This window comes from Lithobates pipiens, unplaced genomic scaffold (assembly GCF_037356315.1).
Source record: "Lithobates pipiens isolate NorthernLeopardFrog02 unplaced genomic scaffold, aLitPip1_a1.2 Scaffold_30, whole genome shotgun sequence".
Taxonomy (NCBI): Eukaryota; Metazoa; Chordata; class Amphibia; order Anura; family Ranidae; genus Lithobates; species Lithobates pipiens.
In genome coordinates this window covers 129,208,275-129,221,820 of record NW_027507791.1, presented here as the reverse complement: position 1 = coordinate 129,221,820, position 13,546 = coordinate 129,208,275, and the positions used below count along the sequence as shown (strand labels likewise).

Below are 13,546 nucleotides of genomic sequence, written 5' to 3'. Positions count from 1 at the left end.
GGACTAAAACTAAAATGCCATTTTAGTCCTAAGACTAAAACAAAATCAAAATTTGCTGTCAAAATTAACACTGGCTGAATGCACCCAAGTTGATGTATCGATCAACTTAGGCACAACCAGCATGTCGGATTTTACAGACGATTATCGCTAGCAATAATCAATGTGTTCTGGGAAAAGATAATGGCTCGGCAGGAGGGATTGCCATCAACACTGTCTGTGTTGATATGGGAATCAAGCAAAATTCTCTCCTGCAGCATATGGTTGCAGGAAAGAAATTTGCTTCATCAGTGGCTGGCCTAAGACAGGAAGTGTGTTACTGGCAAGATCACCAAGTGAAAATAAATAAAAAAAACAAAAAAAAAAAACAAATGCAGCCAATACATGTAAGGATTGATACAATGCAATATACTCCATTTATATTTTTGGGTTTAATACCAGTTTATACCTGATGGATTCTCGGGGATGATGTACAAAAACTTGATATTAATACTACTGACAAAGTAGAAGAGGACATCCAACACCACAGCTGTCAGCAAATATGCCTTTGAATGAAATGCTCATTCTTGATAGAATAGAATCCTTGCATGTACCCTACACCAAATTAATCTGTAGTCAGTCTGCAATATATTTCAGCAAAAGAGCTTTATAAATTGATTTGAATGTACAATACAAAGATATAATTACAGTCAGGTGTATCCAATGGTTGACAAAATAAAATAGATGGCAAATAAATAACACAGAAATCTAGGTTTAGGTTATCTTCAAGACTTGTCAGTGTAAGTGGTTAACGCAAGCCTTGATTATCTAGAGCAGTTTGCACAACTCCAGGCCCCATTCACACCTGAGCGTTTTGTAGCTTGAAGCCTGAAGCTACAAAACGCTGTAGGGGAAAAAATCTATTATTCTCAATGGAGATGGTTCACATCTCCACTCCAAGTCGCCTGAAGCTCAAACAAGTTCTGGACCCTTTTTTGTCGCTCGAATCGGGCAGATTTGGGCATTTTTCTTCTTTTTACATTGGTGGCCTTTTGCTCTGCACAAAATCGTGGCAAAACGCTGCAAAAACGCAACAAAATCGTGGTAAAATCACGGTATTTTGTGGCTGAAAATGCTACACTCAGGTGTGAATGGGGCCTAAAGGACTTGATGAGCCTTACATGGTTTTAAGATTTCTAAAACGGACATACAAATTATGAGTCATGTAAAGTGGAATTCACAAAGTAAAACTACTTTGTGTGCCTCAAACCTCTGTTTGTTTGAGGCCCCCCCAAAGACTAGAGTTACGTATAATAGTTCTGATCTAGGCTGACAGAACTTGCAGTGTGCCAGTGGATAGGTCTTATTATGAATACTGTGCAAGTACAGGAAATAGAGTATTAGGGGATTCATAATGAACATATCAATACATATGCACCACAGTTTCCATTCATCGTCAAGAAAAGGCATAAGTACAACAAAGTTATTTCGAGAATTCATCTACTGTCTTGTATTGAAACCAAATATACACAAGTCATAGTATAACAAGAACGGTTAAAATACATTATATACAGGAAAACACTGTGTTCAGAATATAAATATGTTTAACAGTCCATATATGCAAATCGATTTTTAGTGGTCACTGAAAAGCATGGCTGAAACCAAGTCTTTCCCCAAGGAAGCCTTCTTTGAACGCTTATAGGAAAAAAAATATGGTCTGATAAAATGAATGCTATGGATGCTCCGTGTGGTTTGTAGTGGTTGAGTTCTGGAATTTCTCTCTTAGATTTTTGACTCTGCTTTTCTGGGCCACATCGCTGCTTGTTGCAGGTCGTGCCTCTAGTTTTGGCTGTTCGAGTGTAGAGTCTGGACAACCATTGCCCCTTGAAAGTTCTTCCCTGGCCTTGTACTCCTCAGATTCCTGGTACGCCTTACAACGCTCAACCACTGCTTTGAGAGAGATTTTCTCTCGTGTGGTAGGCGATCTTATGTGGACGTAGGTGTCATCATTTTCCAGTTCATAAGAAGTGGTGGTTGGAAGCTTCTCCATAACTATGACTTTTTTGTTGTTTTCCAGAGGCGCTTCCGCACTGATGTAGTAACAATCAGCTGTAGTTTGCCCAGAGTTCCTGCTGTTCTTCAGGGACTCATGTTTTCCATTTACGCTGGGACCTAAAGCATTAGTTTCATCAGCTATACCATTCACACTGCTAGAATGTTTCATATTCATGTTGCATGAATGGTTCACCACCTCTTTATTTGTGTCAGATAGATGGTCCACATTGCGCTCCATCATTTTGTCAGGCACAGAGAGGCTCCTGTTTACTGGAAGGGATTTGCTGCTCCCCGTCGTACTGGCATACCTAGATCTCAGCTCTCGGACATCAGGCCAGTGAAACTTCTCTGTCTTTACTGGACTCAAGGGGCTTTTGCAGTCAGATCTTACAGGGGAAGAAGTCTGGGGGCTCTCTGAAGTAAATGATAAACGTTTGGGGGATTTTTCACTAAAAGAAGCAGATGTGGGAGTTTTCGGGCTGTGCTCTTGCACTACAATGTGGTCATAGGTGGGAAGAGACAAGGCAGGCTTCAGTTTACCTACAATATAGGAAAACACAAAATAAATCTAAAAAAAAGACACAGAGACAAAAGGCAGACTGCAGGCAGACATTTCCATTACATTACATTTTCATCACTTGCTTACACAGACTCAGAGCCATTGGCTCTTCCATGTACAGGACTGCTGACCAATATGAAAGTGGTTGTTTGGATCCTGCTCATCTGACTTATCTGCCTTATGTTGGGAGCCTGGGCTGCTATGCTCCATTGCTGACCTGGCCCATCCTTGCTTATGCCAAGTATTTTGGTGTACCCTTGAATATAATTGTATGTAAAGCCTAAATTGCTTTTAGCCCCCGGTCACACTGGTGCAACTTGTCATGTGATTTGACAGGTCCAAATGGCATGATAAGTTGCACTCTATTGTCGGCAATGGAACTGTTCCTACACTACTTTTGCCTGTTTCAGGTGTGCCTTGCATAGACATCTGTGCATGAAATCACACAGATGTCAAAGTCACACTGACATGCGGCTTTGAAATCACGCTTTTTCAAAGTCGGATTTGGTGTGACTAGGTGCTTAATTCTCAAAAATGAAAATGAACAGAGCATATCCCTCTACAGTGTTTACTTGTCTATATCCATAGCACGAAGGTTGAGATTTACTAAAACTGGAGAGTGGAAAATCTGGTGCAGCTCTGTATACAAACCAAACAGCTTCCAGGTTTTAAAGTCAAAGCCTAAGGGCTCTTTCACACAGCCGATCTGTTCAGGTCCGCCTGTCAGTTTTTCAGGCGGACCTGAACAGATGCTCCATAAACTCTATGGAGCGTCGGATGTCAGCTGTGACACTTCCACTGACATCCGATCCGAAAAAGTGTGACGGAGGAAAAACCCACTTTTCCATCTGTCATCGGATCGGATTGGGTGACAACGGACTCTGCGGTCTGTCATCACCCCATCTCCCATAGGGGAGAGCGGCGCTCTGACAGGTCTGTCCCTGCACAGTATGCCGATACGGACCTGTCATATTCCTGCTCAGCGGGGATCGACGGAGCGATCCCCGCTGAGCAAGAGGATATCCACGGGGCAGATCATCATGGATCCATCCCATGTGAAAGAGCCCTAAATGAACAAGCTGAAGTTAGAAGCTGATTGACTACCATGCACAGCTGCACCAGATTCTGAGTACAACTTATGTAGGCAGGATTTGTTTATTCTCTGTGCATCTCTGGCTAGTCACTTCACTGGGTATATGTAAGGGTTTACAACCTTTTTAATACCATCTCACAGTTACTATATTTCACATGTTCTAAGTTGCTGGCCAAATACTGTAAAAGGGAATTTCTGTATGGGAATCCAGAAGAGCAACAAACTGTTATTGTCGGGGCCAATGAGAACTTAATTGTGGTATTAAAAAAAAACAAAAAATGTAAATACAAATGCATTTACACTGTAAAATAAGAGTATTCTAAAATTTTTAGGATTATGAAGAATGTGAAACCTACCACTGCTGGCATATTCCTTGCAGCACAGTAGTGCTCAGACTATAGCACAATTTATTAGGAAAGCATAATTGATTTAACATACAGGTAGGATAGGATGTATTCTCTCATAGGTAGAGAGTTGGCATGTGAAAACTAGTTAATCAAGTTAAAAATCTTCAAAAAAGCAGGAAGATTTTTGAATCCTTATTTGTGAATATATTGTAATTGATTGAATAGATTTAAGTGCAATTATTTTGTTAATAAATAAATGCACTAATCTAATTAATGCAAAATGAACTGATAAAGCAAAAGCATACATAGTTTTCTTTTCAGGCGTTAACAATTATACAATTCATTTAAATAAACTAGATTGGTTAAAGTTTAGGGTATGGACACAGGCCTGGCAAAGTACTCACATTTCTCTTCAATTTTTTCCTCCTGTACAGATGAAAGGCTTCCTCTCCTAATGTCCTCCTCTATCTCCCTCAGGCGTCTGTGAGGAACTGGCTTATTGCACTTAATTCTTTGGCTGTACTGTCTGGCCAGCTGATATACTTTATTCTTCATTTTCTCTGCAAAATCCTCCTCCATACAGTTGGCAAGCTCCAAAATTGTGGGATGAAGCTTGATTGGAGTATTATAGTCCTGATCACTGAAGCCCATATTATAGGTGGGCTCAGTAAGGTGTTCAGTGGTTATGCCCTCTGGTGTAGTGGTTTGGGACTCCTCTGTAATGGTACTGAGATCACTCTCCTCCACTATTATTAGAGGCTCATTCGATTCTACATAATTCTCTGTCTGTTCTTCATGGCTGGTTAATGTTTCTCTTGGGTCTTTTCTTGCTTCATAGGTAGCATTCTGATTCCAGCTACCCTGCTTTTCAATTTCTTCCCACACTTTAATCATTTCTATTGGGGAGTGAAATTCTTCATCGGAAATTGGTACAGGTTGTTCTGGAATACTGTTCTTCAGTGTGGGACCTGGATGTTGTGTATGGTGCGCGAACCCATTAGTGTCCCTTTTATTGTTAAGGGTGGACGTATCCTCCCATGAAACTGGCTTGCTTATTTCAACATTTGAATTACTGGAACTGCTGCCCATTCTTTCCCTAGTGTCAAGTCTTGGCAGACTATTGATCTTAAAGACAGAATTTCTAACCAACCCAGCAGGAATGTAACTCAAACTTTCTCTACGCTTGATACTAAAAGATGCATCTTGATGCTCTGCCTTGTCATAATATGTTTTAATCTTGTCAAGGAGTTGCCTGTCTTGGGAGGAGAGAATGGACTCTCTTCGTTTATGTGTGGATCTCTCTTTCTCCTCAAATACATTTTCTACAGAATTAACCTTAATAATTGAAGTCTCTGTGTTCGTCCCATCAACATCGCCATCTTTGTAGGATTCTGGAAATTCAGAGTTCCCATTAGGATAGAGGATCTTTTCTGTACAATCCAGGTTTATTAAACTGCTACTCCTGCTTGTTAGTTTGGGAGTTGTATGACCAATGACTTTACCATCCTCCAAAGCCAGGCTGCTCCTTCTAGAGAAGCTGTTTACAAACCTCTCTGCAATCACACTGGCTTGATCTAAAACAGATGGTGGGAGAATGCTAGTCGACCCATGCTCTGCTGCTTCTTCTTCATCTTCCTCACTACTAAATGTTTTTGAATCTTCTGCATTCTCAGTTACCCCATTATGCAGAGGGTCATGGATATCAGAATCAGTTTCCCGATCTTCCTCTACTGACTCAAGTTCTTTAGAAGGTTCAAGAGGAGCTTCTAATGGATTTTCAGAAGAGTTGATCGTATGAGCAACATAAGCTTCTTCAGATTCAGAATGGTCTTTTTCCATTTCTTCCAAAATCTGAAAAATAAAAAAGGATTATGAAATAGCTAATTTAATTATAAATTTCTGCACACAAAAAAGGACAATTTTGAAGATCGAATGCCAAGCAACAAATAACCTCAAGCAATCTTGAAACGAAGATATGAATAAACGCAAAGAGAAGGATGGAAATTATAATAGAAAAAAAAAAATTCTCCTGTAAATGATAATGTTTGTTGGCTGGGTGGTTTTCGTTCAGTTTGTACATCAAGAAGCAGGCCACCTGTGGTCCAAAGTAAGCTGTCCCACTGCATGTTAGACATTCAAGGGAAAATGTGGCTTACAAGTTCCAAGATGTCCAACGTTCCAAGATGTCTAATGTCAAACATTAAAACAGAGTCAATAGCACTACAATACACCAGCACCAGTTTTGATACATTTTTTACAATTTTAAAGCCTTGATCAAGAGGGATTCACTGGCCCCTGAAATATAGTCATTTGGAATCTCAAGACAGTGTTTGCACCTTTTCTGTTGCAAGTACACAAGAATTACTCAAGCTGTTATTGTATTAGTGGCTGAACAGTAACCAAAGCTGCCAACAGGCAGATGAGATGGCCGTCAACCTCAGAAAAAGGTGTTCTTTCACTTGTACCAAAAACATTTTAAACAATGATCTATATACTGTATGTAATGGCATAGCATTACTGGAATAGAGAGGTGTTATTAAACCCACAACAGTAAAATCAGTCTGTATATGCAGTAAAACATGCTTTGTTATACCCACTGTGGAACCTAAGGGGTTCATTTTCTCCATTAAGTAAAAAGGGCTGTTTGATCCTGCCTTCTTCGATCCACCCCTCTTTTTACTGTCTCTAATCCATCTGCTGATCGAACAGAGCCCTAGGATGCACTCTGCACATGCTCAGTTTGGTGTGTATTGCTAAAGATTTTTAATTTTTCTTGGAAGAGTGTATGCGATTGGCACAGGGCCAAGCAGTACTGTCCAGACAGAATGTCAGGGGCCTGCTATATACTGCTGATGAGAAAAGGTATTTAGCAGTTTATTTTTACTAAAATAATTGCATTTCCATGTTCCGTGTACTGTGAGAGACCAGATATAGTGAATGTAGGGTCCTGAGTTTAACCCCTTGGCACTTTAACCCCTTGGCATGGGCTCCCGCCGCCCCTTTAAGGGCTTTAGAATGCAGGGAGATGGGGTGGGGCTTTTGGCCATGTGACTGCCTTGATTGGCTGTCCCGATGGTCACATGATTGGTTTCTGTTAGCCGCCGGTCACTGTGCCAGGAGCGCACACTCTTAGTGCGGCTCTCTTGGTGCTATTGGCCACAAATATGGGGTCGTACACCGCCAAGATCCAGCCGCATATTTGTGTGCTTTCAGCGATAACAGGTTAAGTTTGATGCCAAGTAGATGTTTAACCAAAGAACATCATTATTCTCCACTCACTTCTTCACTAAATGCAGTTACCTCCACACTCCGTCTCTTTTCCGGGTTCCCAGAGGAGGATTGACTACTCTGCCTCTTAAATCCTTTTGATGTCTCGTGCTGCACATGTTCTCTGTTCTATAAAGCAAACAGAAAAACCTGATGAAATGCTGCTACTGCCCCTTCTGTATCTGAGGCTGACCTACACAAACTCTGCACTCAAGAACCCAAAGCAAGGGAAACAATCAAAGGGAAAATAGGATTAAAGGATAACTATAAGAAAACCAAATTTTCTATATTGAGGTTTACTCGATCTTAGATGTCCTGGCTGCATTCGTTTTAATTTTTCAGGCTAAGAACGATTTTCAGTCCAAAAACAGATACACCAGTATACATGCACTGATCTCAAAATCCCCCTGGTCCAGCTGGACGTCTTGATTAAATATATAATTGAGGGATTAGATTGATTTATTCCCTAGCCTTATGGTTTGTGGGTAACAAAGGCTTTAAAACTCTCAGTATGGAAATATGACACCTACTAATTAACTTTATGTTATGTAAGTGGTCATGATTTTAATATAAATTACATTTTAATCCTATTAAAATGTAGCCGTGATGTAAAATCATTTTAATACATATATGCTGTTTATGTATAAAGGTTCCTTGTTTGTGTTGCTAATTGGCCACTTATTGCTGGTATTGTTGTGAAGTTGGTTTACCTCTCCTGGCATGGTCCGTTTAAGATGGACGGGGAGGTGGGAGGTTCACCATTTACAATAAATAGCTGTGTAGTAGTGGTGTGGGCGTGACTTGATAAAGGAGGCTCTGCCCCCGAAACGCATCATCACAGCAACCCTTCCGTGGGCGTTCTCTACTGTTGCCTGCTCTCACTGGATTTCCTGTACTGCAGACCATCGTCGCTCCAGCTGGCCAGGGCGCATGCGCAGTAACGTGGTGCATGCCGGAGTGTCTGTTGGGCAGATTGTGAGCTTTCATTCAGCGTCAGAGAGGCTGAATGTATGAGATTCACCTTAAAAATACGTTCCAGGAGAGGGAACCTATGGATTATATGCCTGCATTTTTACTGCCAAATGTGAGTGGAACTATTAAAAACTTTTATTGTATGTCTTAATAAACTATATCACACTAGGGTGGCCGTGCGCTGTCTCCTCTCTTTCCTTTTTGTAAGAACATTTTCAGCAGGCATTGAAAATGCCTATTTATTTTGCCAGAAATGCAGTATCCTTGTCATTTCCGTGAGCTGAACTAGAAACGCAAACAATGTTAAGTTTGTTCTGTAAACGACTATTCTCTCTATCCTCTATGTAATGGAAATGAACGAAGGCAGACATGGTTGTAGTCTGACCTGGGTGACAACCATGGCTCCTTCTATAGACACAGTGGAATGAGCGTAGCCAGCCAATTACAGGAATTGTTTTATTACAGGATTACCGGCTGAGAAAAAACAATTCAAGTTTGCAAAATTGAGAAAACGCAGCCACCTCATCTAAGAACTAGTAAACTACAATACATTAAATATATTTGTCTTTGCGTTTAGATATGCTTTATATATAACCATTACATCAAAAGGAAGCTACGTTGAAAAGAGGACTTTGGATTTCCAAGATTTATGGATTATGCAATTTACAATAAGTTACAGAAACATACAGACATACAAGACAAGGACATGTTCCTAAGATACATAACAAATATACTTTATCAAAAGCAGCATTTAGTGAACACCATGCCTGTTAGGAGTCCATGCAGTTAGCTGACAATTAAGCCAAATAATGCAACATACAAATGTATTATTCCAGCATTTTTACTCAACCATAACATGGATGATTATGCTCTTTATCCAAAAAGCCATGCATGTTTATTAATGAGAAGCATTACTTAGACAGCAGTCACCGACGGAAGAGGCGCCTGAGCAATTAAACAGAAAGGAAAATGAAAGACCCTCACCGTAGGCACACCCCATGTATCAAGCAAAGTCTTGGCCCTATAGCGCCAGCAATGAATCACTGCCAGTAGGGAGCTGGCAAAATCAGCTACCTGCTCATCATCTCCCAACTGTATTTCCTCCTCATTCTCTTCTTCAGAAGCACTGAGCTCTGCCCCTGAACCTCTACTCAGCTCTGTGCTGGCAGGCCGCTCCTCATCTCCCTCTGTCTGCGGTTGTTCATAGGTGGGTGTTAGACTGCCATTATTGGGTTGAAGGATATCCTCAAATTCCAGTAGTGCTCCATCACTACCTGCATGCTGAACAAACAAGGAGTCCCATTATACTTCAATCAGGTGGAGTCTACATTCAGTGACTAGGTTTCTCCACCTGGGTGCATCATACAGCTTGCTTTCACCTAAAGGTACCATGACAAATATGGGAAATCAAGCACTGCCTGCAACCTTCAATCTAACAGATTTTGGCCATAGTACGGACAATATTTTAAATTTAGGTTGTTTTTTGCCCGACACCAACTTGAAGATGATGTGATAGAATACAGGTAATGTACAATGCTTTCGACAAGGGAAGATGGGTCCCAGTAAAATCAAATACTCCACCCCCCCCTCTTCTGATATAACCATGCAGTAGTTGTTTCCTTCTGACTGTCCAAGGTACATATGAACAGAGCGTGTAGGGGAGGGGAAGGGTTGGGCTTGGATATAGACATTCCAATTACTCATTAGGTTTTGTGCTTATTTTCAGCATTTAGCTATTCAGCTCTGTACAGAAAAGTGAACGTTAGGCTTGAAAACATGCTGAAAAATAATCCCAGAACTTCACTTCCTAGCTAGTAAGATTATTATTATACAGGAGCGCCAACAGTTGTATGTACTATAATTGTACCTCTACTTATATACCGTATTTATAGCTCCACAAGACATTATACCCCCCCCAAAAAAATGGGGGGAAATGTCTGTACGTCTTATGAAGCAAATACTGACCAGCCTAACCCCACCCCCACCCGGTCCCCATGTTACAATACGGAGACGGCGGCGGCGCGGCCGCCTCCCACGAGCACCGGGCGATCTCCTGCTGGGCCTGTCACTCACAGACTCAAGACAGAGAAGCTGAATGGAGTATGGCTGCGGCGACCACTTGGTCTGCTCTGAGTGACAGGCGGATGCATAAGGAATATGAGTCTGTGTGAGGTGGAGGTAGCACAGGTCAGGCTGCATTTCATGGGGCACAGGTAAGGCTGCATTTCATAGGTACTGGTAAATATTTTAGTACACCATTTGGTTCATAATTATTTTTTCTCGTTTTCCGCCTCTAAAACCTAGGTGCACCTTATGGAGTGAAAAATACAGTAAGTTATCCCTCAAAATAGTACTTAGTCAGTGAACTTTCCCTCCTTTGTATTTTCTAACTGATGGGCAACTAAGACAATGAATAACGAACAATACAACAGTAAAGCCCGACCATGGATTAAAGGGAAGACTTGCATCTGCTTCTGACTGCATGGAAGATAAAAGCTGGAGAATCTGCAGCAGTTTAAAAAAAATAACTAAATAATGGAAAACGGCTTGCTATGGTGGCACATGTGTGGGCGCTGTGTCCATAGACATTCACAGAATGTCTCAGAACCACCCCAGCCCCCGCTCCCTCCTTATGTGAGTTGTTTGACAGCAATGGGCGCCAATGACTCCTGCTATTGCCTGAGCCCCTGTGAGAAGCGGGAGAGAGACCAGCGCCGCTGCAAATAGGCACAGGCCTGGATTGAGACATGTAACAGGTAAGTATGGGGGAGGAGAGTATCAACCAGTGAAAGTTTTTTACTTTAATGTAGAGAAAGCATTAAACCTTTGGACTTTTAGGTAATGGATAGTCACATTGCAAAGCCCAGCATAACAATCTGAAATGTAATCCCCAGCATAGGGTACTATACATTTTTCTTAACGTGCCAAGAATCTTGCTGTTGTGTATTGTAAGCGATGCTTCACCGTCTGTGCTGGATATACTATACATCAATATAGCAACACAAGCACAGTTCATTTATTGTGTTTGAAATTTCTTTTAGGGATCAAATGTAGTGGGCCTATAACACACAGTCAGATGTAAAGAAAATATCCAACATCTTGTTTTTACTGTAACGATTATGCCATAAGTGTCATATGAGACTAACTTTTCTTGTCTCAACTTCTACTTCTCTGCAGTGATTTTGCAAATTAAAAAAAATAAAACAGCATGCAAAAATCTCTGCAACTGATGCATATGACGACCTTAATGACATAAATTATTACTATTTATTTGTTAACATCTACCCTATAAGTTAGTTTGTACAGCTCAGATTACTTACATCATATGCACTACCATGCACCATGATTGGTTTTAGCTTTTCTCTTTCATTGGCCACTTATTGGTAAAAGCAGAAATAGAACTCAAAGGGATCACTGGTGTTTCCTCAAAAGACTTTGCGCAGATCAAAAACGTCAACCATCGCCACTTCGCTTACCAGCTATTAATTGAATGATAGAACATGCAATCTAAGGGGAAACTTTGTATGTAAGGCAGGCTGAGGTCTGCTGCCAGTTATGCATTAGGTCTTTCATTTATAAAATATGTAATAATCTACACTAATCACCTAACATGGCTGGGTGGAGGCTATATAAAAAGGTATGATCTCTAAATACAGCCTAAGGTGTCAAATTAGTAATCTTCCATAAAATGAAAACAAGATTGTATGATCTAGGTAATTGTATCAAAGAAATCCTGAGCACAGATTAATTCAATGTGCGATTAACCTCCGTAGAACTACAGCTTGAACCATCAATCCCTTTATTAGGATAAAATGTAGTTGCTGCAAATGGGAAGTGTAACTGCAGATTATCTTTAGCTCGAATGAAAACACAACAGATGGTTGAAATAAATGTAAATACTTAAGTGATAAAGAAACCACAATACAGTAACACAAAGCAGAAACTAAACACAAAACCCTGTTGCTAAAGTTAATACTATTCCTTCAATAATAAAACAAAGGCTCACAGGCTTCCTGTGTGACAGTGCAGACAAACACAGTCATAGAGCCACTATATGCATATCAACGTCAGCAGGCATGGGGTGGTTCTACAGGGGCAAACAGGAAGAGAAGTATATTTGGACAGCATATACCAGACTAACTATGTAAACCCTCAGTGTTTAAGCACTTTCAGCAGATTATGTTGTTACTTAGTATGCAGCTTCTTTATCTTTTCATCCTTGCCTATGTTCCTGTATAAGCTGGTGCCACTGATTGTTGCTGTCTATCTCCTGTGTGGGGGGCCACTGATTGCCACTGTCTGTCTCCTGCGCAGGGCGGCACTGATCGCCACTGTCCATCTTCTGTGCGGGGGCACTGATCGCTGCTGTCCGTCTCCCACGCACGGCAGAACATTTTGAGCACCTTGAGTAGACTTTCTGTATCAAGGTGGTTCCTTTCACGTACAGCATCCTATGGAGTCACCCTTGCATGCAAGGACTAGAGTTGACTTTCCCTACACTATGTGCATCAATAAAAAAAAAAAAAAAAAAAAAAAAAAACACGATCCCATGGCCTAGGATGACAAAACACTGCCCTGCTCCTCCCTTCTCTAAGCTCACAGGCTGGCTCCAGACTGTACAAGCCACTGTTAAAGTGGAAGTAAACTCCCCTATCGTTTTCAGCCAAGGAAGCTGCCATCTTTGCCTCTGTTTAATCTTCAACTGCTATGGTGCTGCACATGTGATTCGTTATGACACCAGCCATTGGATGGTTTGATATTTTGGCTGAGAGCACAGCCAATGTGCAGTTAGCATTCCCGGCATGCCTTTTGGTTTAAATCCATGGGTTTACTTCCACTTTAATTCCTTTCTTGTTTAGACCAGAAGTTCAGGGAAGAAGCACTTAGAGAGCAGGAGCAAGTCTCATTGAATGTTGTAAAATGTGTGGGTAAGAATTTTACCAAATACTTTAACGGGGAATGTTAATTTATTTTTCTTAATGTGTTAGGATAGGTGCTAGAAGATGCTACTACTTTAATTGCTATGTAAACATGCTCTGACTTTACTTATTGGTCTGTACACAACAAGTCCCATTATAGGTCTGCCCATGGATAAGAGCATGACTGAAATTTACAGAGAAACTGTCATATTAAAAATTAACCACAGAAACAAGTTGTAAATAGGTCCCTTTGGCTGTAGCATTCCACTAGTCAGGCCAAGTCCAGGTTTCCTGTTGCTTTAAATAGTTTGTTTGGGCCAAGCTGGTCTCAATGATCTATTTCCATTACTAAGCTATT

The 13,546-nt window shown here is 40.9% G+C and overlaps 1 protein-coding gene across 9 annotated transcripts in view; it reads right to left on the bottom strand.

Annotated features, from left to right (window-relative positions):
* Nucleotides 1–623: 623 nt before the first annotated feature.
* Nucleotides 624–13,546, bottom strand: part of PLEKHG3 (pleckstrin homology and RhoGEF domain containing G3) — a 246,119-nt gene continuing 233,196 nt past the window's right edge. For 4 of the 9 annotated variants that reach the window (XM_077464847.1, XM_077464850.1, XM_077464855.1 and 1 more), the window contains 4 exons: nucleotides 9,254–9,550; nucleotides 7,310–7,426; nucleotides 4,435–5,881; nucleotides 624–2,571 (listed from right to left, as the gene is read on the bottom strand). In XM_077464847.1, the coding sequence (XP_077320973.1) occupies nucleotides 1,709–2,571; nucleotides 4,435–5,881; nucleotides 7,310–7,426; nucleotides 9,254–9,550 (2,724 nt within the window). In that variant the 3' untranslated portion in view covers nucleotides 624–1,708. The remainder of the gene's footprint in view (nucleotides 2,572–4,434; nucleotides 5,882–7,309; nucleotides 7,427–9,253; nucleotides 9,551–13,546) is intronic. The other 5 variants (XM_077464851.1, XM_077464853.1, XM_077464848.1 and 2 more) reach the window with 4 other exon arrangements.